General features: G+C 39.0%; 1 protein-coding gene and 1 long non-coding RNA gene across 2 annotated transcripts in view; one reads left to right on the top strand and one right to left on the bottom strand.

The window, feature by feature from the left end:
- The window catches only part of clasp1a (cytoplasmic linker associated protein 1a), a 162,700-nt gene that overhangs the window by 28,513 nt on the left and 106,298 nt on the right, over window positions 1–27,889 (bottom strand). Inside the window, exons 22-27 of the mRNA XM_061926336.2 lie at window positions 22,468–22,632; window positions 10,670–10,774; window positions 8,147–8,206; window positions 6,110–6,213; window positions 5,914–5,937; window positions 788–1,032 (exon numbers count right to left, since the gene is read on the bottom strand). Of these exons, the coding sequence (XP_061782320.1) occupies window positions 788–1,032; window positions 5,914–5,937; window positions 6,110–6,213; window positions 8,147–8,206; window positions 10,670–10,774; window positions 22,468–22,632 (703 nt within the window). The remainder of the gene's footprint in view (window positions 1–787; window positions 1,033–5,913; window positions 5,938–6,109; window positions 6,214–8,146; window positions 8,207–10,669; window positions 10,775–22,467; window positions 22,633–27,889) is intronic.
- Window positions 12,802–13,518, top strand: LOC133574239 (uncharacterized). The gene is made up of 2 exons (XR_009811387.1): window positions 12,802–12,982; window positions 13,400–13,518. It is a non-coding gene; the product is annotated as an uncharacterized lncRNA (long non-coding RNA).

Genomic DNA, 27,889 nt, shown 5'->3' with positions numbered 1-27,889 from the left:
AAAAAAAAAACTATTTGTGAGAAGTACTGTACATTAAACCTGCTCGCAAGTAGGATGAAGAATTGACAAACAGGCTCCGCATTACAGAAAATTTTAATTGAGAAGAGAATATACTTTTCTGAAAAATTATGCCATAGCAGACTTACTTCACAGGGAGAAAAAGACAACAGGTATTGTACCTCTCTTATAGAAGCAAAAGAGCACACACCCAGCTCCGTGTGGGTGTGTTTTATTTTTTAAATGTTCATTGTTGTAGCAATATGGTTTTTAAAGTTAAGGAGTAGTGATTTTGTGAGGGCAACATAGTGGCTTCTGTGTGTGTGCACGTGTTGCCATAGCAGCGCATAGACGACAGTGCAGCTTGGGTTTTTAGGCTTGTTAATAAATAGAAAGTTGATCCATCAGCCTCTTGTTATGTTTGATATATAGTACTATATAGCATTTTATTTTGTGTTCAAAGTGTACAAACTTTCATAAGAATATGGACTTTTGTCGAGGGTGGAACCCATTCTTCATATTTACATTGTTTCTTACGGGGACCTCTGCTTCGCTATACAAACTTTTCGATTTACGAACTCTGTTCAAGAACCAGTTAAGTTTGTAAATCAAGGTTGTACAGTATATGATTCCTGCTGATGTCATATCAGATCAATATCGGTATCGGTCAATACTCAAGGCTCCAACATCGGTATCATATCGAGACACCCCAAAAAAGTATGGAGTATTGATGTTTATTTACAAAAAAACTTCTGGTGTTAATCATGAAAATGGACCCTTCCAAGCCCACCTCAATATCCTTTGGCCCTTGAGCAGATTCTGAAGTCCCAGAAGACCCTCCTTCCGTTCGGACCAATTGGAACTGGCACAGTGGTTAAGAACCTCCGCCACGTCCTCAGTCTGGCGAAGGTAATGTGGAATGACGCCGTTTCTTGAACCATACGAGCGCTCTGAGCAGGCACTGGATGCGTCGCTGTTGGCGTCATCATCAGAGTACATTCCTGGTGATTCGTACCGCCGCCTCATTGGCTTCCTCTGCAGGTGAATAAAAGAAGATGTTGAAAATGACACTGTACATTGTTTCCCCCACCAACAACTTGAGTTAATGTAATTTAAATTTTTATACAACGCCAATCACAACCAACAATTCTTTGAAGCAGTGCTTTTTCTACTATAGGTTTATTGCTACAGTGCATCCGGAAAGTCTGCACAGCGGTTTACTTTTTCCACATTTTGTTATGTTACAGCCTTACTACTACTTTTTTCCTCAAGATTCTACACACAATACTCAATGATGACTATGTAAGAAATTTTTTTTTAAACAATTTTGCAAATGTATTAAGAATTAAAAAAATTACATGTACATAAGTATTCAAATCATTTGCTCAATACTTTGTTGATGCATCTTTGGCAGAAATTACAGCCTCAAGTCTTTTTGAAAACGATGCCACAAGCTTGGCACACCCATCTTTGGGCAGTTTCACCCATTCCTATTTGCATCACCTCTTAAGCTCTGTCAGGTTGTATGAGAAGCAATGGATTTCATTGAGGATGTCTCTGTACATTGCTGCATTCATCTTTCCCTCTATCCTGACTAGTCTCCCAGTTCCTACCACTGAAAAACATCCCCACAGCATGATGCTCCCACCACCATGCTTCACTGTAGGGATGGTAATGGCGTGGTGATGAGCTGTGTCTGGTTTCTTCCAAATATGATGCGTGGCATTCACACAAAAGAGTTCGATACTTGTCCCATCAGACCACAGAATAACATTTATCATCGTCTGAGTCTTTCAGGTACATTTTGGCAAACTTTTTTACTAAGGAAAGGCTTCCGTTGGGCCACTATACCATATAAGCATGATAGGTGGATTGCTGCAGAGATGGTTGTCCTTCTGGAAGGTTTATAGTTTGAGGTTATTTTGATCATGCATTCAATTACAACATGATACATCACAACCTCAACTTTGTCTTTTCAACATGTATGAAAAGGAGTAGGGAGAAGCAGAGCTCATTTAATCATACCTCTTTTCCATTACATAGCAATTGCACTATTGTTCACTTCCTGGTCTCAATTTGTTCACGATATACTCCATTAAAAATGTAATAAAAATAAATAATAAATAGTGAAGTAATTTGTATTTCATATAGTGAGATGAGTAAGATTATCAATAAATTCAAAGTGTTTATCATAGATCTTGTTCTTTGTAAACATTTTGAGTTTGAACGGTTTCTTAAACTGGAACAGACGGGGGTCGACGCCTCAGGCTACTGCATCCGAACTGCGTGTCTGGAGCTCCTGGGTCCCGCTGTCCATCCCTTCCGGGTGCCCGTCTTGGTTGGGGCCTGTTGGGCCTAGTCCCTGCGTCTATTGTGGTAGCTTGGTGCTGCAAGGTATTCCGAGGTGCTGCGAGTCGGCCAGTTGCTGGGGTAGTGACCTTGTTTGTCAGCATGTCTGTGATCTTCTTTTAATTCTTTTTTTTTTTAATTAATTAATTAATTTATTTATTTATTTATTTTTAAAATATATTTTATTAATATTATTTTTTAATTTTTCCCCTCCCTCAGGGGGGGGGCTCGGCGGGGCGGTTGCTGGTTGTTCCATCTCCATCGTTGGGGTCCCTGCGGGTGGGGTGGGTGGTTCCCGTGGCCCTGTGCCTGGGTGGTCCTGCGGCGGCCGGTTTGGGTGGGGTGGCCGGGGGCTGGCCTCGCCGCGCTCTCCGGGGGTGGGGGGTGGGCTCGTGGGGGCCCGGTTGCCGGTGGGGCGGGGGCGGTCTTCCCGTCCGGTTGCGGGGAGTCTCTGGGTCCTTCGGGCGGGGCGTCTCGCCTTTCTGCCCGTGTGGGGTGTGGTCTCTCGCTGGCTTGGGGTCTGGCTGTCCCCTGCTTTTCTCGTGCCCTGTCCTCCGCCGGGTGCGTCTGTCTGTGGCCTGCTGCTGGCCCTTGTGGGCGGTACGGTGGGTCGGGCTCTGGGGTTCCTGTCGCTGGCCGGCTTGGCTGCGTGGGGGCGGTGGTCCCTGGTTCCCTGGGCACCACGCCTCCTGTTTGTGGGTTGGGCTCTCGGGGGTGATGGGGCCGTGCTCTGGCTCCCACGCACTCTGGGAGTCGAATGTATTGTACATGCAAATTCACGTATGCTCACATACGTACATAGGTACCTACGCTCCCACATACATACACAAATACAGTACATATTTACCTACCTAATGTTCGTACATCCACACGCACATTCAATATACAAACATACACATACACATACTGTACATATACATTCACTGTACAAACACATATACACATTCTGTACATATACATTCATTGTACAAACACATATACACATTCTGTACATATACAAGTACATATGCATACTTACACTCATGCACATAATCACGTTTCATCAAACATATATTAACGTTGTTGCCCTAGGGTAAACTGGGTGTAACACATGGCACACTGACAAAGCTTAACCTATTGTGACTATAACAATCTACAAGGTTAATGTAGGTTGCTTCTCTTTCTCCCCCTCCATTTTTCTGCATTCTTTCGTATCTCAAGTTATCATTACGTATATGTATTGTTGCATTTAAACAACTGTATTGTTGATAATAAAGGTAAATTATTGGTATTGTTCATTATCAATAGCGCTATTTCTATTGGTATTTGTATTGATCCATTTGTAGTGTAATAATGCTCATTGTCATTTCTGTATTATTTTTTATTTTTCGCTAACTGCTTATTTGCTATTACTTTTACCATCATATTTGTACATGTCATATTTGCTGATGTTGCTCTATTGTTGTTGTTGTTGTTGTTTGCTGTTGTTGTTTTTGTCTCTCTGTCTAATCCCCCTCTTGTCCCCACAATTTCCCCCTCTGTCTTCTTTTTTTTTCTCTTTCTATCCCCTCCTGCTCCGGCCCGGCTGCACTAAATGATAATATAAATACATTTAATAAAGTCAAATACAAATAAGGCAACAAGAGAAGTATCCTACACTTCTCTTTTGTAAAGTAAATCTGAACAGCCGACCTGGGCATCTACATCAACTATATGATTTGCCTGAGAAGCTGGACAGGACATTAAAAAAAAAAAAAAAAAAAAAAAAATGTAATAAAAATAAATAATAAATAGTGAAGTAATTTGTATTTCATATAGTGAGATGAGTAAGATTATCAATAAATTCAAAGTGTTTATCATAGATCTTGTTCTTTGTAAACATTTTGAGTTTGAACGGTTTCTTAAACTGGATCATATCAGTACACTGTTTAATTTCTTTACTTGATCTATTCCATAATTTAATTCCACATACTGATATACTAAAGGTTTTAAGTGTTGTACATGCATACAAATATTTTAAGTTACATTTTTCTCTGAGGTTGTATTCTCCTCTCTTGTTGAGAATAATAGTTGTATGTTCTTGGGTAACAGGTTACAGTTTGCTTTGTGCATAATTTTGGCAGTTTGCAAATTCACTATATAGTTGAATTTCAGTCATTTTGATTCAATTAATAAAGGGTTTGAATGTTCTCAATATCCGACATTATGTATTATTCGAACTGACCTCTTTTGTAACACAATTAGTGACTGAATCATACTTTTGTTGTTATTTCCCCATATTTCTGCACAATAACTCAGATATGTTGACAAGAGCAAGCAGTAGAGAATATGGAGTGATTGTTTTGTCCGATACAATTTTTTCATTTTTGATGTATTTCTTGCTACCTCATGTTGTATATTTTTCATATGAAATTCCCAGTTAATTTTAACATAAATTATTACACCGAAAAATTTGATTTAACTTCCTCTTTCAATCTCTATTGAAAGAGGTTCTCCTCTCGCCACAAAGGAATGCTGTAGATCTAACAGAGTGACCATCGGGTTCCTGGTCACCTACCTGACTAGACTAAGATAAATGCAGCAATGTACAAAGATATTATAAATGACGAGCTTGCCATCCAATCTGATAGAGCCTGAGAGGTGCTGCAAAGACAAATGGGCCAAACTGCCCATATGATTTTTTAATACATTTGCAAAATAAAAAATAAAAATAAAAAAACATTTTCACATTGTCATTTTGGGTTTTTTTGTGTGTAGAATTTTGAAGACTAATTTGGATTCATTCCATTTTGGAATAAGGCTGTAACATAACAAAATGTGGATAACGTAAATGTGTGTACAGTGCCTCTGCGCTGTACACACACTTTTTTTTTTTGTCTAGGTAGTGTTTGTCTGCTTTGCAAACCTTTTGTGAACAACTCAAAATTGCAAAAAAGGTTTAGGAGCACAAGTGGATAAGCAGGATCTGACTACAAACACAATACAGCAGGGAAACATTCAAACAAACGAGCACATTTTAAGCTATAAAATAGTAAAAATAAGAAGTTAACAGCAGTAAGATGTGAATGGGACAGAATGTAGAACATTAAGGCAATGGAGCACAGACACAAACAGTACATGGAAGCAAACAAGCATTATAAAGCATTACAAAAAAAGCTGCACGGTAGTAAATGTTTCTAAGCTTAATTGTGTAGCATGATGCAAATGTGGAATTGCAGATACAGTGGTACATTGTTTTTGTACGCCCTATTTCATTTTCCTTGAACATTCCTGAAAAAAGTTATCCGCTAATCGGCGTCTTCGCCAACAAGGGTGTTTAAGTAAAGGTGAAAGAGATGTTAATTTATATTTTTCATTCATCTTTTATATGCATTTCAGATTATTTTCTGCATGTAAAACTATAATTATTCTCTATAAAGTCTTCATATCTTTGGGAGTCTGGAACACATTAATTGGATTAACGTTACTTCTTACGGAACCAACTGCATCAGTTTCCGTAAGATTCGGTTTTTGCCTGAACTTTTGGAACGTGCAGTATTACTAACAAAAACGAAGGTACCACTGCATACTGTGTCATCCAACAACTACCTTATTCCTGGAGTCTCCTAACAGCTGAAAATGTCAACAATGAAGAAGAGAGAAAAAAGGTTTAAATTGGAACAGAATAACAAACCACAGTCCTGACAAAGCAGAAGAGGATATAAAATCTGACTCTAACGTTATTATCACTGAAGTATGTTTCATATTATGTCGGTTAGCAGTAAAATCACATATTTTTTCTCACCAGAGCATCAGCAACTGCGGCTTCCACCTCAGTTCCAGTGTTAAGGACCCTCATTGCATTTACTGATGCTGAGATTCTAGCTTGGTGGATCAACCCATAGCGATCTAGGTACAAAAAACACAAAAATAAAATGATACATGTGACATGAGTACATGACTGCTTACCTGATTGTAAAAAAAACATGAATAGTTATTCATATACAGGGTGGGTCAAAAGTAGATATAGACTTGAAACATACACTTGACTTATCACAATGACATTATTAAATAGTTGAATCAGGTAAATGCTAGAAACATCTCAAACCTTTGCGACACAAATTTACATCTCAATTTTATTTAACGCTACTGAGATGCTTTTAATTGCTCCACAGTGAGAGTTTTTCCTCATGAATATATAAAATAAGTGCAATGGTGTTTAGTGAGGTGAACATTCTATGCTATCATGTGGTCTAAGCCAACGCTGGTGGTATCAATTACATCGCAATGATATTTGATGGATCAATTGGCACATATGCAATAGCTTCTTAGTTTTCACTGTCAATCTTTATAGGAGCAAATACAGGTTGTCGACATTTTATGTTTAATTTCACTTCACTTGTACTTTGTTTGATGCACTGCCATCAAAAGAGAATGCCTCACAGCTTGGGAGACACCATGAAGGGAAAAAAAGAAGGCACCAATCGATCAGCCACTGATTACTGTTGGCTCATTAATGCCTCTTAATGCCGTTTACAAAATTCAATCACATCTGGCTGATACATTATTTATTTTGTGTACCTCGGCTGGCAAGAGGCAGCTGGCCGCTAATTGTGTATGTTCAATACATGTGGGGCCTCTCCCCATAGCTAATAATTGTAACCTCCATTGCAAAAAATGTAGGTTAATACATTTGATCGGTATCGGTCGATCTCATTCACAGATGAATGGTATGGAAAATGTCAGCATAACAATTGTAAAAGTGATGTCGTCTTCCCTCAGTGCAGGTATGCACGATTACGTAATAATTCGCCGTCCGCGTATAATGAATTCTCTTTTGTTACAAGAGCGTATGTAATTTTAGGAGAATATTTTCTAACCCTGGGACAGCGTGACCTGTACATGAAATTTCACTTCATATGCAGTATATTATGTTCAAGGACATAACAATAAATGTGCCTTGTGTTTTCTACCTTTGCAAATACACACACACATTATATCTCATTTTAATTCCAGACGACCAACCAGGAATGAGATGAAGGGAGAAAGTTACTTTTCAATTTTGATCTCGGCCACGGCGGAGCTGCAAGTTAGACAAAAGCATATGTGGAGCGCAACTATTTTAGAGATTACAACGGACTTAAGATGGCTCGGTCCTCTCTCCTGTGCTTGTATTGCTTATTCTTTTTTATCGAATAAATTGTTATTTTTTAATGTTTGTCACCTCTCGTTGTTTTAGACAGCCTTAAAATTAAAGAATCGAGGTGGACTCTTCCATCCTAAAGGGAGGGTCTCAATAGTAACCGTGAAATGTCGTAACATGAGGACCACCTGTATTTCTTTTTCTAGCAGAATTGTGCTCCTTAACTAAAAAACAAAACAAAAAACAGGTCCCACGATTTTATCCACCTTGTCTGCTTGTTTAAATACTTACTGTACTTTTGACCTGCCCTGTTATAAATGTGAATTACAATTCCCCAAATCCCTTTTTTTTTTAAATGACATATTTTAACAAAGGTGTCGTGCAAAATTATAAGACAAAACAAGCATCTACACTGATTTACCAAGGGAGCGCCAACAAAGCACTGAAGAGAAAAACAAGATCAAAATGCTTTAAATGGAAAGAACCGATCGGCATGTGAAGACCAACAAAAATGGAGAATGTTGCATATTTACCAGACCATTCAAACGATAACATGTTGTGAATAAACTATGTAAGCAAGTCAACAGACTAATAAAGAACACACAAGATGCATTTCTAATGATCAGAAAAATTGTGGAAGCATGCAGGTACAACAGACACAAGATGAATGCGAGGCAGGTATGACATCATGCAGGTCACCTGACTGGCCATTGGGGTCGGCTGTGAGAGCACTGGTTGAACGGGAGTGACGTCGAGAGGCTGCAAGACGTCCAACATCCACGCCCCATTATTATCACACACACTTTTTTTAATGTCTGACACATTTATTTTATGCTTTCCATATTTCTTTTTATTTCAGCAAATTATCTTAACCCATAAGAATTTATGTCAAGTCAAATAATGGTGGATATAACACATAAAATACATAAGTGATGTTATTTATAAAACTAATTGATGTGAAACTTGTGATATTACAAATATGTTACATTATTTATGATTAATGTATTCTTATTTGAAAACCAGTCAATGTGACAATCTTTTTATATAGTGGCGTAATCAAGACATTTGCATAATTGGACACGGGACATTTGCAAAAAGTGAGTAAATAACATGAAAAGCAAGACAAATAGGTTAGGAATGCACATTAACCCGATACTAACGATAACTTTTTTTTTTTACTTATAATACAATACCGATATTGGAGCCTTGCGTATTGGCCGATACCGTTATTGATCTGATACGATATCAGCAGGGATCATACATCATTTTATTACTTAGTAGTGTGGAATGTTAGTAAAGTTTGGATAAAGTGAAATTGGTCAAACACAGAACAATGGTAGGTATGAAAAACACTAACCTATTTACTATTAACCATCTGTAATTGACTTATGCTGTTTTTAGGATGAAGTGGATTGGTAATTGTTTTTGGCGTCATCTAGTGGCCACAATAATTAATAAAGTAAAGCTCATGAGTCATGACGCAGTAAGTTGAATTACGAGGACACTTTTGTTACTGGATACTTATCTAATATGGTTCTGCCTTGGAGATTTCGTATGTGTAAGTAATACGCAACTATATCTATTTGACACTAGTTTATATTAACAAAAATGCTGTTTTAGACTCCCAATTAAGGACATGTATCATATACACGTATGTTTAGCTTACCATGTTTACCTTTTTGTAAATGACCTGACTAAAATACAAGAAAATACCAACCATGTGTACTTATTGGAGGACATTTAGATGTTAATCGGCTGCCAAGTTAGTGATCATGTTGGACTGCAGCTGGTACTTTCTTTTTGCCGTTTAGAGTTATTTAATGAAATGGACCAATACAAAGAACAATGGCAAAGCCCAAACAAAAAGGGGATTGTAGATTTTTGTAGGGACTGTAGAAAACATTTCTCAACAAATGCAGACGCTAAGATCATCAGTTCAAAAAAGTGTATGCAAGTATAAATTATTTAGATGTGTCCATATTGTATATAACAGGGGTAGGGGAGAATGATAGATTCTTAGATGCACCATGATTGGGACGTGGACGATAATGAATTGAGGGACAAATGTCCAAAAATCTATTATCTAAACATGTTAAATTAAGTAATGCAGATCCAGAGCAGATACACACAAAAGGAGGAAAAGCCATGCTAACTGCAAGGCTAGCATACATGTGAAGTACCGGTAGTGAAACGAGTAAAGAATAAATGCCTTCTATAATACATTCTACAAAACAGCAGAGAGTAACCAGCTAAGAAGATTCAATTAGCTAGTAGATTAATAAATCAGAAGAGAAAATAATATCCACACAGTGCGACATCTTTGTAGATATGAATGAGAAATAGATATAATAGACATTAATGACCAGCCCGCTTACTGGGATCTATGGTTTTAGAACAAAAGGCACAAAAATTAAAACAAGGTTACATTTGTTTACCAAATAAGATGCAGATTTAATCAATTTGTTTACCAAATAAGATGCAGATTTAATCAAACATCTGATGTGTAATACTTACAGTATAACCACTTTGTTGAAGTCAACAAAAGGAAAAACTGGCACACTCAACCTAATGGCAATTACTACTTCCTGACTACGGCAATACACTGTAGTCTGTACACTACTGCCATCTTATGTCTTGAAATAGAAACTGAATGCAAAGTATACTATATTACACTTGCAAATGATACTCAGAAGTGTAATAATAAAAGCAAGACATAACTGGATGGCACATTTATTATCAGCTCACTCTTGAATGTAACATTTTTTTAAATAGATTTTATTCTGAAACAATTAGCATTTATTAACACATGAACACACACAAAAGTACCGAAATTTGACTGCATTCAGTACCGGTATCGATTCCCAGGTACCGGGAATTGGTATCGTATCAATTCCAATTTGAAAGGTACCCATTCCTAGTTCAAAGTCATATCTATTATTATGGACACTTAAGACTTTATTGTTATGTACAGTAAGTCTCTAGATTTCTGTGTTGTGTATTGTTTTAGATATGGCTTATAATGCCATATACTTCATAATTTTGTATTTTTTTCTAATAAACTGTGTTTTCATGATGAGTGTACATGAACTTGTCTTGAATAGTATTTGACGTCAATGTGAGGACTTTTGGGACGAGGTTGGCTGAAGCAGCATGTCCTCATGTCATATCATGTCATGTCATGTCATGTCATGTGATGTGAGGATGACACACTCAGGTACTCACCCAGAGGAGTGAAGCCCCGGGCAGGGCTGGTGTCGCGGCTGCTCTCGCGACTAGTATCGCGACTGCAACCCTGACTCATGCTGGGACGGGGAATGCGGCTCCGGGCTAGCGTGCAGTAGGGAAGAGCAGCAGGCAGAATAGCGTTTTTAGCACACAGCCTGGCTGCGAGGACAACACAGTTAGATGGACTTGTCAGTGTGCATCCATGTTAGAGGGGCGTAGACGGGAGACAAGAGTAGGAGAAGAGCATTTCAGACAGAATGTAAACCAAACAGGTTTCTGTGGTGGTCTGATTAGTACCCCTGCTGGCACTGCTAACATGAGGCAGTACAGTATTCAGTTCAAGTGTTATCCTGTGATACATTTTGTACATGTAAGATGCTAAATCATGTATTATCTATTTATGTAATTGTTTTTTTTCAATTAATGAAGTGAAGTGAATTATATTTATATAGCGCTTTTCTCTAGTGACTCAAAGCGCTTTTACATAGTGAAACCCAATATCTAAGTTACATTTAACCCAGTGTGGGTGGCACGGGGAGAAGGTGGGTAAAGTGTCTTGCCCAAGGACACAAGGGGAGTGGCTTGGATGGCGGAAGCGGGGATCGAACCTGGAACCCTCAAGTTGCTGGCACGACCACTCTACCAACCGAGCTATACCGCCCGCTTTCCCCTTACATCACCAATAACTAAGGCTGTCAAATTATTTTTTTATTTTTTTTAAATAAAATTATTCACATTTTGGAATTTGGATAAATCATGATTACTCACTCGCATAATTACAACTTGCTTAGGAAAAGAGCCCAATATTTGCACACAAATGCAAATTTTTGGGTCAGAGTGCCATAGTGGCCCAAAACGGATTCTTTCCAACTGACTGTTTACACTGCAAGTAAAATATGATCTTTATCAGACTCCAGTGTAAACGCACACAGGCCCTAATGTATGAGGGGCCGTTAGGGACATTATTCAGAATTACTTCTTACATACACTACTGAAATGCTCTCACACAAACAACTGAAATCTTTTTCTTTTATACACACTACTGAAACACTCTTATAAACACTACTGAAATGCTCTTACATACACAACTGAAATGCTCTCACAAAAACAACTGAAATCTTTTTCTTTTATACACACTACTGAAACCCTCTTATAAACACTACTGAAACACTCTTATAAACACTACTGAAATGCTCTTACATACACTACTGAAACACTCTTATAAACACTACTGAAACACTCTTACATACACTACTGAAACACTCTTATAAACACTACTGAAATGCTCTTACATACACTACTGAAATGCTCTTACATACACTACTGAAACACTCTTATAAACACTACTGAAACACTCTTATAAACACTACTGAAACACTCTTATAAACACTACTGAAACGCTCTTATAAACACTACTGAAACACTCTTACATAAACTACTGAAACACTCTTATAAACACTACTGAAACACTCTTACATACACTACTGAAACACTCTTATAAACACTACTGAAACACTCTTACATACACTACTCAAACACTCTTATAAACACTACTGAAACACTCTTACATACACTACTGAAACACTCTTATAAACACTACTGAAACACTCTTATAAACACTACTGAAACACTCTTATAAACACTACTGAAACACTCTTACATACACTACTGAAACACTCTTATAAACACTACTGAAACACTCTTATAAACACTACTGAAACACTCTTATAAACACTACTGAAATGTTTTTGTCTCACGCACACACACACACACGCACACACCTGGAATTATTTTTCACTAGTATGTATAAACGGATTTCACCTGTGTGTGTGTGTGCTTTTTACACGTGCGTGTGAGAGACAACAATTTCAGTAGTATGTGTGCAAAGATTTCAGTTATATGTATGAGCGCATCTTACCAGTGTGTATGCAAGCATCTTACTAGTGTGTGTGAGCGATGTTGCATTCCGGTTCCGGTCACCAATAATCCCCGCCCCTTTTCAGACAAGTTTTTTTTTTTTTTTTTTTTAAAGCCAAGTTGTTGACAAAATGTCTGCCGACAAGTCGCTTAACCGAGATGGGAGCTCCACTTCATAATTTGAGGGCTTCAGCTGAGAATGTAAGAACACTTTCAATGCAACAAGGGTCGGGCTGCCGCCGTGCAGGACGCGGCACCTGAGCGGCCACACAGGTGCCTTTCTCCTCCCGACAGCCAAGCAGCCTGGAGCAAATGTTACCTTGCGAGTTTACGCTGCAGCATCATCAAGTGCAACGTTTCAGTTCATGGACATCGAAGCAAGAGGAGGAAAAGGTAATTAGACATTATTTATTTCTAAATGATTGTAGAATCACACGAAATGTAAGGCGACATGGCATTGTAGTGCGCTACTATGGTAACATGTCGAAATGTGAGTCACGTGGTGGTACGTCAGTAGCTGATCAAATACTAATGATAATGGATTACATTTATTTAGCGCTTTTCTATCGACTTGATAAGGGGTCCCCAAACTACGGCCCGCGGGCCGGTTACTGCTTGCCAAAGTCCAACATCCGGTTCGCTGGAGAAAAAAAAAGTTGTATTATTATTTTCAATCTGTCTTTTCTAATCCATATTTTGGTGTCCCCTAGCCGCTCAGGCTAATCCTATTGTCTAAAAATGCATTTCTCTGTATGACTTATATCGTCTTAGCTGTTTTCATGTGATCTGATTGTTACATTCTTATTTCAGAGTCACCACGCAGCTGCATGACCATTTCAACAAAGACGGAATAAACAACCTCTGGATTCATGGAACTTCTCTGCACACAAATATATTAATTGGAATATTCAATAAATTTCACATAGAAACATTGTGATTATTATTTTCAACAGTGTGTTGAAAACAACCTTTTTTGGCTCAGAAAGGTTCCTTATGTCTTATTATTCATATGCTTTCAATACTTGTCGGTGTGTAATTCCAGACATAGATGTAAACATTAATGAGACAACAATGAACATTTTTCAACAAGTGAACCCACTTGAAAATGATGGCAACTATGGAATAGACATTTTCACTTCAATTCTGCACTTTATTCAGTGAACATGGGAATTATAAGGTTTGTTAAAATGTTTTCTTCACTTGTGCAGTGTATTCTGCAAATTAACATTTTGTTTAAACATTTTGTAAAAAATAAATAAATAAGGAACCTGTTATACGGACCTGTATGAAGTTGCCCACTTTATTATTGCAAATATCAAAATAACACTTCAGTGCCCCTACCGAAAATCTCCCGGGGCAACCATACTACCAAATTTCTCCCGATTTTCACCCGGACAACAATATTAAGGGCGTGCCGTCATGGCACTGCTTTTAGCGTCCTCTACAACCTGTCGACGCGTCCGCTTTTTCACCATACAAACAGCGTACCGGCCCAGACACATGTTGTACTGTATTTTTCGGATTATAAATCGCAGTTTTTTTCATAGTTTGGCCGGGGGTGCGACTTATACTCAGGAGCGACTTATGTGTGAAATTATTAACACATTAGCATAAAATATCAAATAATATTATTTATCTCATTCACGTAAGAGACTAGACCTCTAAAATTTCATGGGATTTAGCGATTAGGAGTGACAGATTGTTTGGTAAACGTATAGCATGTTCTATATGTTATAGTTATTTGAATGACTCTTTCCATAATATGTTACGTTAACATACCAGTTGGTTATTTATGCCTCATATAACGTACACTTATTCAGCCTGTTGTTCACTATTCTTTGGGAGTCCTTATGCAATGGGACATAAGGACCTATTGTTATTCGATCGTTTTTTCTTTCTTATTATTATTATTCTTCCGCAGCTTTGCGCACTACTTTCACCCCCTTAACATGCTTCAAAACTCACCAAATTTTACACACACATCAGTAATATACGGCAAAACTTTTTATCAAAGAACCAAACTTAAAAACTCAAAATTGCGCTCTAGCGCCCCCTAGAAAAAAAAAACTAGACTGCCTGTAACTCCCACTAGGAAGGTCGGAAAAATATGAAACAAAATCCTCTATGTAGGTCTGACTTAGACCTAGTTCTCATAATTGTATGTCTTCGGGCTAAAATCAACAGGAAGTTGGCAATTCCCCCTTCAAGACAAAAAAGTACTAAAAACAGTCACTTTTGCCTCTTTGAGCTGTAATTTGACCCCCTTAACATGCTTCAAAACTCACCAAACTGAACACACACATCAGGACTGGCAAAAACTGTGATCTAATGACCTAACCCCAAATTCAAAAATTGCGCTCTACAGCAATTTTTGAATAAAACTGATAAAAAACTGCTCCTGGGAAGGAAAAAATTACAAAACTGCCTGTAACTCCCACTGGGAAGGTCGGAGAGACATGAAACAAAAACTTCTATGTGGGTCTCACTTAGACCTACATTTCATAAATTGACAACCCCCAGCAAAAATCTACAGGAAGTTTGCTATTCCCCCTTCAAAACAATTTTTTTGTAATAACCGGTCACCTTCCTTCAAAAACGAACTCCTCTGAGCGCGTTTGTCGTTTCGCCTTCAAAATAACACAGGAGAGAGATTGAACCCTTGTGAATACAACAACAGAAGCGCTTTTTAATTAAGTGCTCCGGTTTTGATTTTATGACCCTTCAAAGACCCGCTGCACTCATGCTGCTGCGGTGCTGGTTTTTTAAGATGGCTGCTTAAAAGCAGGAAGCACCAACGTGCCCACACAATGCAGACAAGGTAGGTACACTAGACAAAAGTCTTGGGACACTTCCGACTAAAAGTAGACAAAAGTATTGGGACACTTAGGACTAGCACCTGCCAAATACGCGGGCCCGTCCAACGCTGCTTGCAGCTTTAATTTTAAATTGCCATTCAAATGTCTATTCTTGCTGTTGGCTTTTATCAAATAAATGTCCCCAAAAAATGCGACTTATACTCCAGTGCGACTTATATATGTTTTTTTCCTTCTTTATTATGCATTTTCGGCCGGTAAATGGTAAATGGGTTATACTTGTATAGCGCTTTTCTACCTTCAAGGTACTCAAAGCGCTTTGACACTATTTCCACATTAACCCATTCACACACACATTCACACACTGATAGTGGGAGCTGCCATGCAAGGCCCTAACCACGACCCATCAGGAGCAAGTGTGAAGTGTCTTGCTCAAGGACACAACGGACGTGACAAGGTTGGTAGAAGGTGGGGATTGAACCAGGAACCCTCAGGTTGCTGGCACAGCCACTCTCCCAACAGCGCCACGCCAGTGCGACTTATACTCCGAAAAATACGGTAGTCCTGGGTTCAGGACTATCGAGTGTCCACCTCGGGATCTTTTCTGTGTGGAGTTTGCATGTTCTCCCCGTGACTGCGTGGGTTCCCTCCGGGTATTCTGGCTTCCTCCCACCTCCAAAGACATGCACCTGGGGATAGGTTGATTGGCAACACTAAATTGGCCCTAGTGTGTGAATGTGAGTGTGAATGTTGTCTGTCTATCTGTTTTGGCCCTGTGATGAGGTGGTGACTTGTCCAGGGTGTAGTTCCTTCCGCCCCAATGCAGCTGAGATACGCTCCAGCACCTCCCGCGACCCCAAAAAAGGGACAAGCGATAGAAAATGGATGGATGCATGGATGTTTACTGCGATGAGGTGGAGACTTGTCCAGGGTGTTCCCCGCCTTCCGCCCGATTGTAGCTGAGATAGGTTCCAGCGCCCCCCGCGACCCCGAAGGGAATAAGCGGTAGAAAATGGATGGATGGATGGGCATGGATGTTTACATTTATTTTGACGGCACATTTTATATTCTTGCCAAACTGTCTTTTAACATATACTTGTTTGGACAGCTAAAATGTAAACAAATAAGCTGAACATATGCCTTGTATGACACCTGGCTTAAGTTTATTGCACAAACCCCTTACCATTGCAAATATTAAAACAACACTGCCATTGGTTTGTGCTGTAAAAAAAAAAGTGTTTGTGCTGTTAAGTTTGTTGTTATTCCAAAATAGATTTTCTGACTGGTGATGTCATCCAGCCCCCCCACCTCCTCAAAATCTTCCCACACTTGTCCCAATTGTTTGTGCTGAATATTTTTTGGGTCCAAAATTATAGTTTAAGTTAATGTGTTAATATTTACACCTAGCCCCAAACCTAAATACAATAATCACAAACAAAAACATTGTGTATCACAAACGTTTGGGGAGATTTTGACAAAGTGTGTGTGATAATGGGGGCTGGATGACATTACTAGTCAGAACATGTATTTTAAAATAACTTAAAAACCTCAACGGTAGAAACATAAATGTTCACAGCACAAACATATTGCAGTGTTATTTTGATATTTGCAATAATAAAGTGGGCAACTTCATACAGGTCTGTATACAGGTTCCTTATTTATTTATTTTTTACAAAATGTTTAAACAAAATGTTAATTTGCAGAATACACTGCACAAGTGAAGAAAACATTTTAACAAACCTTATAATTCCCATGTTCACTGAATAAAGTGCAGAATTGAAGTGAAAATGTCTATTCCATAGTTGCCATCATTTTCAAGTGGGTTCACTTGTTGAAAAATGTTCATTGTTGTCTCATTAATGTTTACATCTATGTCTGGAATTACACACCGACAAGTATTGAAAGCATATGAATAATAAGACATAAGGAACCTTTCTGAGCCAAAAAAGGTTGTTTTCAACACACTGTTGAAAATAATAATCACAATGTTTCTATGTGAAATTTATTGAATATTCCAATTAATATATTTGTGTGCAGAGAAGTTCCATGAATCCAGAGGTTGTTTATTCCGTCTTTGTTGAAATGGTCATGCAGCTGCGTGGTGACTCTGAAATAAGAATGTAACAATCAGATCACATGAAAACAGCTAAGACGATATAAGTCATACAGGGAAATGCATTTTTAGACAATATGATTAGCCTGAGCGGCTAGGGGACACCAAAATATGGATTAGAAAAGACAGATTGAAAATAATAATACAACATTTTTTTTCTCCAGCGAACCGGATGTTGGACTTTGGCAAGCAGTAACCGGCCCGCGGGCCGTAGTTTGGGGACCCCTTATCTAGTCGATAAAAAAGCGCTAAATAAATGTAATCCATTATTATTAGTATGTGATTAGCTACTGACGTACCACGACGTGACTCACATTTCGACATGTTACCATAGTAGCGCACTACAATGCCATGTCGCCTTACATTTCGTGTGATTCTACAATCATTTAGAAATAAATAATGTCTAATTACCTTTTCCTCCTCTTGCCCCGATGTCCATGAACTGAAACGTTGCACTTGATGATGCTGCAGTGTAAACTCGCATGGTAACATTTGCTCCAGGCTGCTTGGCTGTCGGGAGGAGAAAGGCACCTGTGTGGCCGCTCACGGCGGCAGCCCGACCCTTGTTGCATTGAAAGTGTTCTTATATTCTCAGCTGAAGCCCTCAAATTATGAAGTGGAGCTCCCACCTCGGTTAAGCGACTTGTCGGCAGACATTTTGTCAACAACTTGGCTTTAAAAAAAAAAAAAAAAAAAAACTTGTCTGAAAAGGGGCGGGGATTATTGGTGACCGGAACCGGAATGCAACATCGCTCACACACACTAGTAAGATTCTCTTACACACACTGGTAAAATGCTCTTACACACACTGGTAAAATGCTTGCATACACACTGGTAAGATGCGCTCATACACATAACTGAAATCTTTGCACACATACTACTGAAATTGTTGTCTCTCACACGGACGTGTAAAAAGCACACACACACACAGGTGAAATCCGTTTATACATCCATCCATCCATTTTCTACCGCTTATTCCCTTTGGGGTAGCGGGGGGCGCTGGAGCCTATCTCAGCTGCAATCGGGCGGAAGGCGGGGTACACCCTGGACACATCCACACACTAGGGCCAATTTAGTGTTGCCAATCAACTTATCCCCAGGTGCATGTCTTTGGAGGTGGGAGGAAGCCGGAGTACCCGGAGGGAACCCACGCAGTCACGGGGAGAACATGCAAACTCCACACAGAAAGATCCCGAGCCCGGGATTGAACCCAAGACTACTCAGGACCTTCGTATTGTGATTTATACATACTAGTGAAAAATAATTCCAGGTGTGTGTGTGTGTGTGTGTGTGCGTGAGACAAAAACATTTCAGTAGTGTTTATAAGAGTGTTTCAGTAGTGTATGTAAGAATGTTTCAGTAGTGTTTATAAGAGTGTTTCAGTAGTGTATGTAAGAGTGTTTCAGTAGTGTTTATAAGAGTGTTTCAGTAGTGTTTATAAGAGTGTTTCAGTAGTGTATGTAAGAGTGTTTCAGTAGTGTTTATAAGAGTGTTTCAGTAGTTTATGTAAGAGTGTTTCAGTAGTGTTTATAAGAGTGTTTCAGTAGTGTTTATAAGAGTGTTTCAGTAGTGTTTATAAGAGTGTTTCAGTAGTGTATGTAAGAGCATTTCAGTAGTGTTTATAAGAGTGTTTCAGTAGTGTGTATAAAAGAAAAATATTTCAGTTGTTTATGTGAGAGCATTTCAGTTGTGTATGTAAGAGCATTTCAGTAGTGTTTATAAGAGTGTTTCAGTAGTGTGTATAAAAGAAAAAGATTTCAGTTGTTTGTGTGAGAGCATTTCAGTAGTGTATGTAAGAGGTAATTCTGAATAATGTCCCTAACGGCCCCTCATACTAATGTGGCCTCGACGTCACTTGCATGCACAGTTCGTTAAAATGAAAACAAAGGAAGTTGATCGGATTCCGTAAATTAACAAGGAAGTTGCTACTACTACTACATAATAAAAAAATAAAACAAATTGTACTGTCAAAATAAGTTTCATGATTAATCTAAGTGTAAATATGATAAATGCAATATTTTTTTGTGACTAATCACGAGTTAACTTTTTTAATTTCGACAGCCCTACTAATAACCTATTTATTGTTTCACATTCTTTATTCTGTTAAACGGGGGACATTTAAACACAGGGAAGTGAACAAACAATCAATAATTGCTGAATCATGTAAAATGGTTAGGATTAAATAACATCTGCTTCTACATACCCCTTTTTAGGTATGTAGACAAATGTAAACATCTCATGTACTAAATTCAACTTGCTAACAAATAAATCATTACTTATACAGTACGGGAAGGGATTCATTTTGGCCCTATTCCTGGGTGGCTTTCGCGTGAGAGGAAGGTAGGGGTTTAGTCATTTTGCAATGCAGTCTGATAAAAATGATGGAAAGCACCACTCTACATAGCAACTGACGCTGTAGTCAAAGTTTAAATAGCTACAAAACACATTTTAAGATATTCAACACTCTACTGCCGTCTGGCGGCTAAACTGCACCCCTCCAATTTGTCACGTTTTATGTGCCAGGTAAATCACGATGAATGGGGCCAAATGAATCTCCTTCTAACTGTACCTATAGTCAAAGTTGTATACCACCAGTTGTATTCGTTGTACAATTCCACCAGTAGGGGGCAACACTACAGTCAGTATTAACGTGCAGTCATGATCAGACCTCAACCTTAAAACCCTCATATCAATTTCTGATAATCTGAAGTCCATCCATCCATTTTCTACTGCTTGTTCCTCTCGGGGTCACGGGGGTGCTGTAGCCTATCTCAGCTGCACTCGGGCGGAAGGAGGGGTATACCCTGGACAAGTGTCCACCTCATCGCAGGGCCAACACAGATAGACAGACAACATTCACACTCACATTCACACACTTGTTCCTAGTCAAATAATGAAAGTCTCATGGTTAGTGGCAAGGAGCAGTCTTCGCCATCATGCTCCACCCACAACCTGTGCTGACTTGTCATCAGTCTGTTCAACGTATTCTGTATAATGTAACAAATAATATTTAATAAATTAGTGGGCTCGATTGGCAAAAATAAAGTGTGACTATTGAAGAGCTAAAACCAAACTTAAACGCTGTAGAAATTCAAGAATTGAAAAGAGTTGAAAAATGTGGGAATTCTGGTCATGGAAAATGTGGAATTATGTAGTGACAATCATGGGCATGTTCTGAATGTAAAAAATAAGCATGGAAGTCGTTAAGGTGTTCAATGTAAAGTCAACGTAAACAGTAATGGCCACTATGCTAAGTTAGCAAGTTAAAACCTAGAAAAAGAGTGCTACGCACTGAAAGTACAGCATTTATATTGTGATTTTACATTACGTCATGTAAGTTTAAACTATTTAAAAAATACGGAGAATGGCTCAAATGCCCACAGCCTAGCAAAAGAGAGATAGTACTGAAAATGCCACAGCAGTTATATCGTCATTTTACATCATGTCATGTATCATTGAATTCATTGCAACTGGACTGTTCAATTTGTCTTAGAAGACGTTTCACCTTTCATCCAAGCAGGCTTCATCACTTAATGCTCATTGACTTAAATTTGTCAGATCGAGTCTATTCTAAGTGTGATTCATTAAATGCCCTCAGAATACAATGACCTGGATTAATGACAACAACCATAGACATCATGTCATGTAGGCTGATACTATTTCAATATGAGGTGGAAAAATTTAATGCAAACAGTTAGCATGCTATCGCCTAGCAAGAGAGTGCGACGGAAAGCAAGTGCTTCAGCAGTTATATTTTACATCATGTCATGTAGGCTTATATTATTTCAAAATGAGAATGTCTAGCATGCTAACAATTAGCATGTTATAGATTAACAAGAGATTGCTGTGCAGAGTGATGGAGTAGTTACATCCATCCATCCATCCATCCATGTTCTACCGCTTGTCCCTTTTGGGGTCGCGGGGGTTGCTGGAGCCTATCTCAGTTGCATTCGGGCGGAAGGCGGGGAACACCCTGGACAAGTCGCCACGTCATCGCAGGTCCAACACAGGTAGACAGACAACATTCACACTCACATTCACACACTAGGGCCAATTTAGTTACATTGAGATTTTAAATCATGCAAAGTAGGTTTATACTATTTTACAATGAGAAGAATGGCTAAAATGCTAACAGTTAGCATGTTGTCACCTAGCAAGAGAGTGCTATGTACTGGATGTACTACAGTAGTCATATTGTTATTTTATACCCTGTTCTGTAGATGAAGAAAATAGCTAAAATGCTAAAAATTAGCATGTGATCGCCGAGCAAAAAAGCACTAGTAGTGAGAGTGCTACAGCAGTTACAATATATCATGATTACGTCATGTCATGTCAGTTTATACTACGGTATTTCAAAATGAGAAAAATTGCTAAAATGCTAACAGTGAGCATGCAATCGCCAAGCAAAAGATTGCAAGTACTTAAAGTGCTACAGCAGTTATATTGTGGTTTTACGTCATGTCATTTAGGTTTATACTATTTCAAAATGAGAAGAATGGCTAAAATGATAACAGTTAGCATGCGATCGCTTAGCAAAAGAGTGCTAGTACTAAATGTGCTATAGCAGTTATATTGCCATTTTACATCATGCAATGTACGTTTGTACTATTTCAAAATGAGAATAACTAAAATGCAAACAGTTAGCGTTCTAACACCTGGCAAAATGGCACTAAGTACCGAGAGTGCTAAATGTCCTGAATGGTTTGAATATGTTAAGAATTGTGGACGGAGTAAGACTATTTAAGACCAATGAGAAATCCAGTTAAGGAAAAATAATGGGAATATTTTATTTTATGACAAATGAAAAATTTGGGGATGTGGAAAATTGTTATGGTTGATTGACATGTTTGAATCGGTTGATAAATGATACATTGTGTGACTTTCAGGTCTACTTTGTCAAAGACGCAAATAAAGGTCCTGCTTCATAACAGTTGTGCGTGTCCTGATCATACCTAAGCCAAGGCGACTCGGGCTGGTCTCTCGGCTGCATCCTTGGCTGCGAGGGATCCTGCTGCGCTTGTCAGCTGGCGTGTTGGACACGGACACTGTGGTGCGAGGGACGCGACCATGGTTGCCGCGTCCAAGCAGCTTTCCTGGGGAGCTGGAGCGACTACCAGCTGTGTACAAGAAAACACATGCTAAGAAAATCGTAGCATGGACAATATTCTCACATTCCAATAAAAAGTAGTAATTTAGTACTTTTTCCCAAGCTTTGAATACCTTCTACAAAGGTGCGACTAATCTATGGATTTTTCTTATTCTAATGGCCATAATAATGTTTTGTATACAATGAACTTATGCAGTAGTAACACCAACAGAGAGACTGAAAAGGTGTGTTATTGTTTGTGCTATGGCACCATCTTTCACTTTAAGCAGGGTTTGTAAGTTTTACAATATACCTAAAACAAGTCATACTTACTAAACCGTCACGTTTGATAGTCGTGTTTTCATGTATATTTTTATGTGCTTTTAAAATGTAATCAAGTTAACGTTGTTAGCAGTAGCTAATACATTTACAAGTGTCTGTGTTAGTATTAATAATGGCATTCTTTTTGTTTTGTTTCAGTTTCACAAATTCCTAAATAAATTCACCAAAATGGCACCGTGGAATTATTGAGTCTGTTTAGCTGAATGGAGAGTTAGCTTCTGCTGCTCGTGGGTCCATGACAATTACTTTTCTGTTTTGTTTGTTTATCCATGTTACAGGCCCCGTTAGAATTTTTTTTGTCAATCTTTATTTACATACCTTAATTGTTTCCTGTGTAAATATCTAATTTCACAACGTGTATATGTGTGTGTGTGTGTGTGTGTGTGTGTGCGGCTTATAGTCCGGTGCAATTAATATACGGGGGAAAAAAATTATAATTTCGTGGGTACGGCTTATATACCGGTGCGCTCTATAGTCCGGAAAATACGGTAGTAGGAAATTCCCATATGTTTACATTTTCTATTAATCAACAAGAATTTTCATAATTATGTCGTTACAGGTAAAAGTTGTTCAACTCTAATGAGCAAATACTTTAGTACAATATTGAGCTTCAATGTAAAAGATGTGAATACTTTTGGACATCATTTTGTACTTTATTTTATATTTATTAATTCTGAAAAACTTTTCAAAAAGGCGATTTTATGGGAGGTTGTGTGTAAAATTTGAAGGACAAAAATAAATTTATAACATTTTGGAATATGGCTCTCATGGAAGTACACCAATCTGTTTACAGATAATGTTGGAAAGTTATCTTTTGCAGGGGTATGTTTTTCAATTATTCATAAATTACTGTCATCAAGCTTTGACCTTTAAGGATGGCAAACCTAATTAAAATAAAAAAATCTTGCTCCGTTTCCTAATGGAAATAAATATTTTTTCCCTGTTTTAGGAAAGTTTAGGGAACAAGTAGCAGCATAGGAGTAAGTGGTACCTCGGTTTACAAGCTGTCTCTTAGCTAATTGAATGCTTTATGCTGGTGGACACCAGCAGTGAGGGATGACGTCAAGCTGAAGAAGGAGTCCTAACGGGTCCTTTTGGCTCGTGGGACTCCAGAGGCAGTGGACAGATACCAACATGCCAAACGGTGTGAGGCTTCGGCGGTCGGGCAGGCAAAAACCCGGACCTTGAGTCGGGATGTTAGGGATCGGTGGAGGGAATACTACGAAGACCTCCTCAATCCCACTGTCACGTTTTCCTGTGAAGAAGCAGTGCCTCGGGAATCTGCGGTGGACTCTCCTATTTCTGGAGCTGAAGTTGCCGAGGTAGTTAAAAAGCTCCTAGGTGGCAGGGCCCGAGGAGATCCACCCAGAGTTCCTTAAGGCTCTGGATGCTGTTGGGCTGTCTTGGTTAACAACTGGAGAGGAGGCTACTCTGGATAGTCGAACTTTGGATTCAGGAGAAGCAGTGTGGTTTCCGTCCTGGTCGTGAAACTGTGGACCAGCTCTATACTCTCAGCAGGATCCTCGAGGGAGAATGGAAGTTTACCCAACCAGTCTATATGTGTTATGTGGACTTGGAGAAAGCATTCAACCGTGTCCCTCAGGAGGTCCTGCTGGGAGTGCACAGAGAGTGTGGGGTATCTGACTGCCTGATTGTGGCGGTCCGTTCCCTGTATGATCGGTGTCAGAGCTTGGTCTGCATTGCCGGCTGTAAGTCAGGCTCGTTTTCAGTGAGGGTTGGACTTCGCCAGGGCCGCACCGATTCTGTTCATAACTTTTATGGACAGAATTTCTAGGTGCAGTCAGGATGTTGAGGGGATCCAGTTTGGTAGCTGCAGAGATAGGTCTCTGCTTTTTGCAGATGATGTGGTCCTAATGGCTTTATCTGGCCAGGATATTCAGCTCTCACTGGATCAGTTTACAGCAGAGTGTGAAGCGACTGAGATGAAAATCAGCACCTCCAAGTCCGAGTCCATAGTTCTCGTCCAGAAAAGTGTGGAGTGCCATCTCAGGGTTGGGAAGGAGATCTTGGCCCAAGTGGGGGAGTTCAAGTACCTCGTAGTCTTGTTCACGGGTGAGTGAAGAGTGGATCGTGAGATCAACAGTCAGATCAGTGCGACATCTGCAGTGATGCAGACCCTGTATCCATCCATCCATTCTCTACCGCTTATTCCCTTTGGTGTAGCAGGGGGCGCTGGAGCCTATCTCAGCTACAATCGGGCGGAAGACGGGGTACACCCTGGACAAGTCGCCATCTCATCGCAGGGCCTAAATTGATTTTAATTCCTTTCGAATTTTCAATGGAGTTTTTTGAGGTACGAGCTGCGTTACAGAACCAGCAACTCGTATCCCAAGGTACCACCATGCTAAAATCAGGTACATAACATTAGTACGCAGGTTCCCCTACATTAAATTGATTGTGGCGCACCACTCCAAAAAAAAAAAATGAGGGTCTTTTATGTGAAACCATGTAAAGTAATGACTTGTATGAATGAATATATACAGTATATAGCCTATTATTTATGAACTATTGACTAATAATGCACCGGAAATTCGGCCACTGAAAGATATTACAGAAACAGCACTGCCGTAACAGGATGTTGTGATTACGTAAGCAAGACGCATGCGAATGTCTGCGACGTGTACGCACTTTAATATACTGTATCCACAATATACCCGAAACGCTTGGACTTTGCAACCTCTTTTCTCGACTATGACGATTGGTTTTCGGTTTACTTCATGTATGTAAGTGAATATAACAAAATGATTAATGTGACTTCAACAACAAATGAGTGTAAAACAGGGAATCAATGGAGATGAGTCAGTGTTGACGTACAGTACACACAGGGTATATATTATATTATTTTAGCGGTAGGTAGTGTTTAAAGGGACATGACTGTTAGCAAACAATAGTTACAGAAAAAAATCAAGGGAATTGCTAAGAAGAAACATTTTCAGGTTACTTAACATAAAAACAAAAACAGCATGCAGTGAAGTGAAAGTAAAGTGCAAAAATGGAGGAGACAACATGCAATGTGGTTTGTCTAAGGGACAGTGCTTTAGCCATCCAGCTGGTGATTGGATGACCCTTACCACTGATGGGATTGGCTGATCTGGATCCTGAGTGATGGAAGCAATCGGCAACAATTGGACATCAAAATGAGAGAAAGGGTTTAATATGCAGCATGCACTCTTTGGGCCCTATGAAATCTAGCAGATTTTTATGACTGATCAATATTATTCCGTCTTTATTTTCAAAACATCACAACGTAAAAATGGAATTTAGAAAGTCAGCAACATATTTCTGAGGTGTATGTTTTTTTTAATAGAAATTTATGAACTTTTATCGCACAATTTTTTACAGCATTTGGCTAAGATTGAAGAAGAAAATCATGTACAGTGGCACCAAGTTTTCGAAAAGCCTCATTCTTCATATGATCCGTGTTTTTGACAAACATTCCACATTTCTGTCCTGGTTTTTAAATATTGCCTCGGTTATTGTACGCTCACACATTGTGTGTAACAAGTCCCTTATTTATCACAGAAGTGGGATTATTATCAATAAATCGAATATTTTCATAGAGCATAAAAACAAACTGTTTAGGAACTTCTAAATACATTTTTTTACATCTAAACATGAAACAACACCCATATAGTCGCATTTACACTCATTTCACCAAAAATTATAGCCTTGAGTGAGTTCTGATACCGTATTTCCTTGAATTGCCGCTGGGTATATAGTATGCGCCTGCCTAGAATTACCGCCGGGTCAAACTCGTTTCGCAAAATAATTAGCGCATGCTTAGCATTACCGCCGGTTCAGAATTACCGCCGGGTCAAACTTGTTTCGAAAAATATTATTTTTATTAGCGCATGTCTAGAATTACCGCCGGGTCAAACTCGTTTCGCAAAATAATTAGCATATGCCTAGAATTTCCTCAGGGTCAAACTCGTCACGTCACGAGTGACACTTCACCTGTCATCATTTTCAAAATGGAGGAGGCTGATATCAATCATTTAAAATCGCATAAAGGGAAGAAGATAAATAGCTATTCAGTAGGATTTAAGGTCCAAGCTATTGAATATGCTAAAAAGAACAGTTAGCAGCTATGTTTTATTAATATACCGTAGCTGCGTGTGTCAAATATCCATCCATCCATCCATTTTCTACCGCTTATTCCCTTCGGGGTGGCGGGGGGCGCTGGAGTCAAATATGAGTCATTAAATGACTCCCGCCTCCTGGTGGTAGAGGGCGCTAGTGATCCTTCTTGCGACTACTCGGCTGCAGAAGAAGTGACAACAAGCAGCAACAGTTAGCAGCGATCGTTTATTTTTTCCTCTCGCTTGCACTTTTAACATGGAGGATTACATATCTAAAATAAAACAGTTTTCTAAACTGGACTTTCAATCGAAGCAGGAGGTAATAAAGGAAGATCTCCATCGAGACAGAGAGACTTTTAAAACTGAAGAAAGATAAGGAAGACTTCTATAAACAAGTTATCGATGCTTTTGTTCAGAAGGAGCTGGGCATGGACTTCATTTATAAGTAAAAGTAAGACCATAATAACGTTTTCTTTTATTACATGTGCTTTTCATGATGGTATCTTTACATCACACTCAAATTTATAAGCGCAGGCCTAAATTTACTGCATGCCTTTGGTAAGCGCCGGAGTGAGAAGAGGTTTTAAAACAATTAGCGCATGCTTACATTTACCGCATGCCTTTGGTAAGCGCCGGAGTGAGAAGAGGTTTTAAATTAATTACCGCCCTGGCGCTAATTCAAGGATATATGGTAACAGGATTTACCGTTAGCCCAGAGGATCCTCCAACAGTCATTGCTATGGCCGTCGCGCGGCCACTACAACACGACCACTTTGCGGAAATATTTCATCACACCCAGGGTAATTCCTCCGAGTTAGAACTTCCATTTGTGAAACCACGGCTACG

This window comes from Nerophis lumbriciformis, linkage group LG31, assembly GCF_033978685.3.
Source record: "Nerophis lumbriciformis linkage group LG31, RoL_Nlum_v2.1, whole genome shotgun sequence".
Classification (NCBI taxonomy): Eukaryota; Metazoa; Chordata; class Actinopteri; order Syngnathiformes; family Syngnathidae; genus Nerophis; species Nerophis lumbriciformis.
The sequence above is the reverse complement of the archived record's forward strand: the minus strand, read 5'-3'. Positions and strand labels throughout refer to the sequence as shown.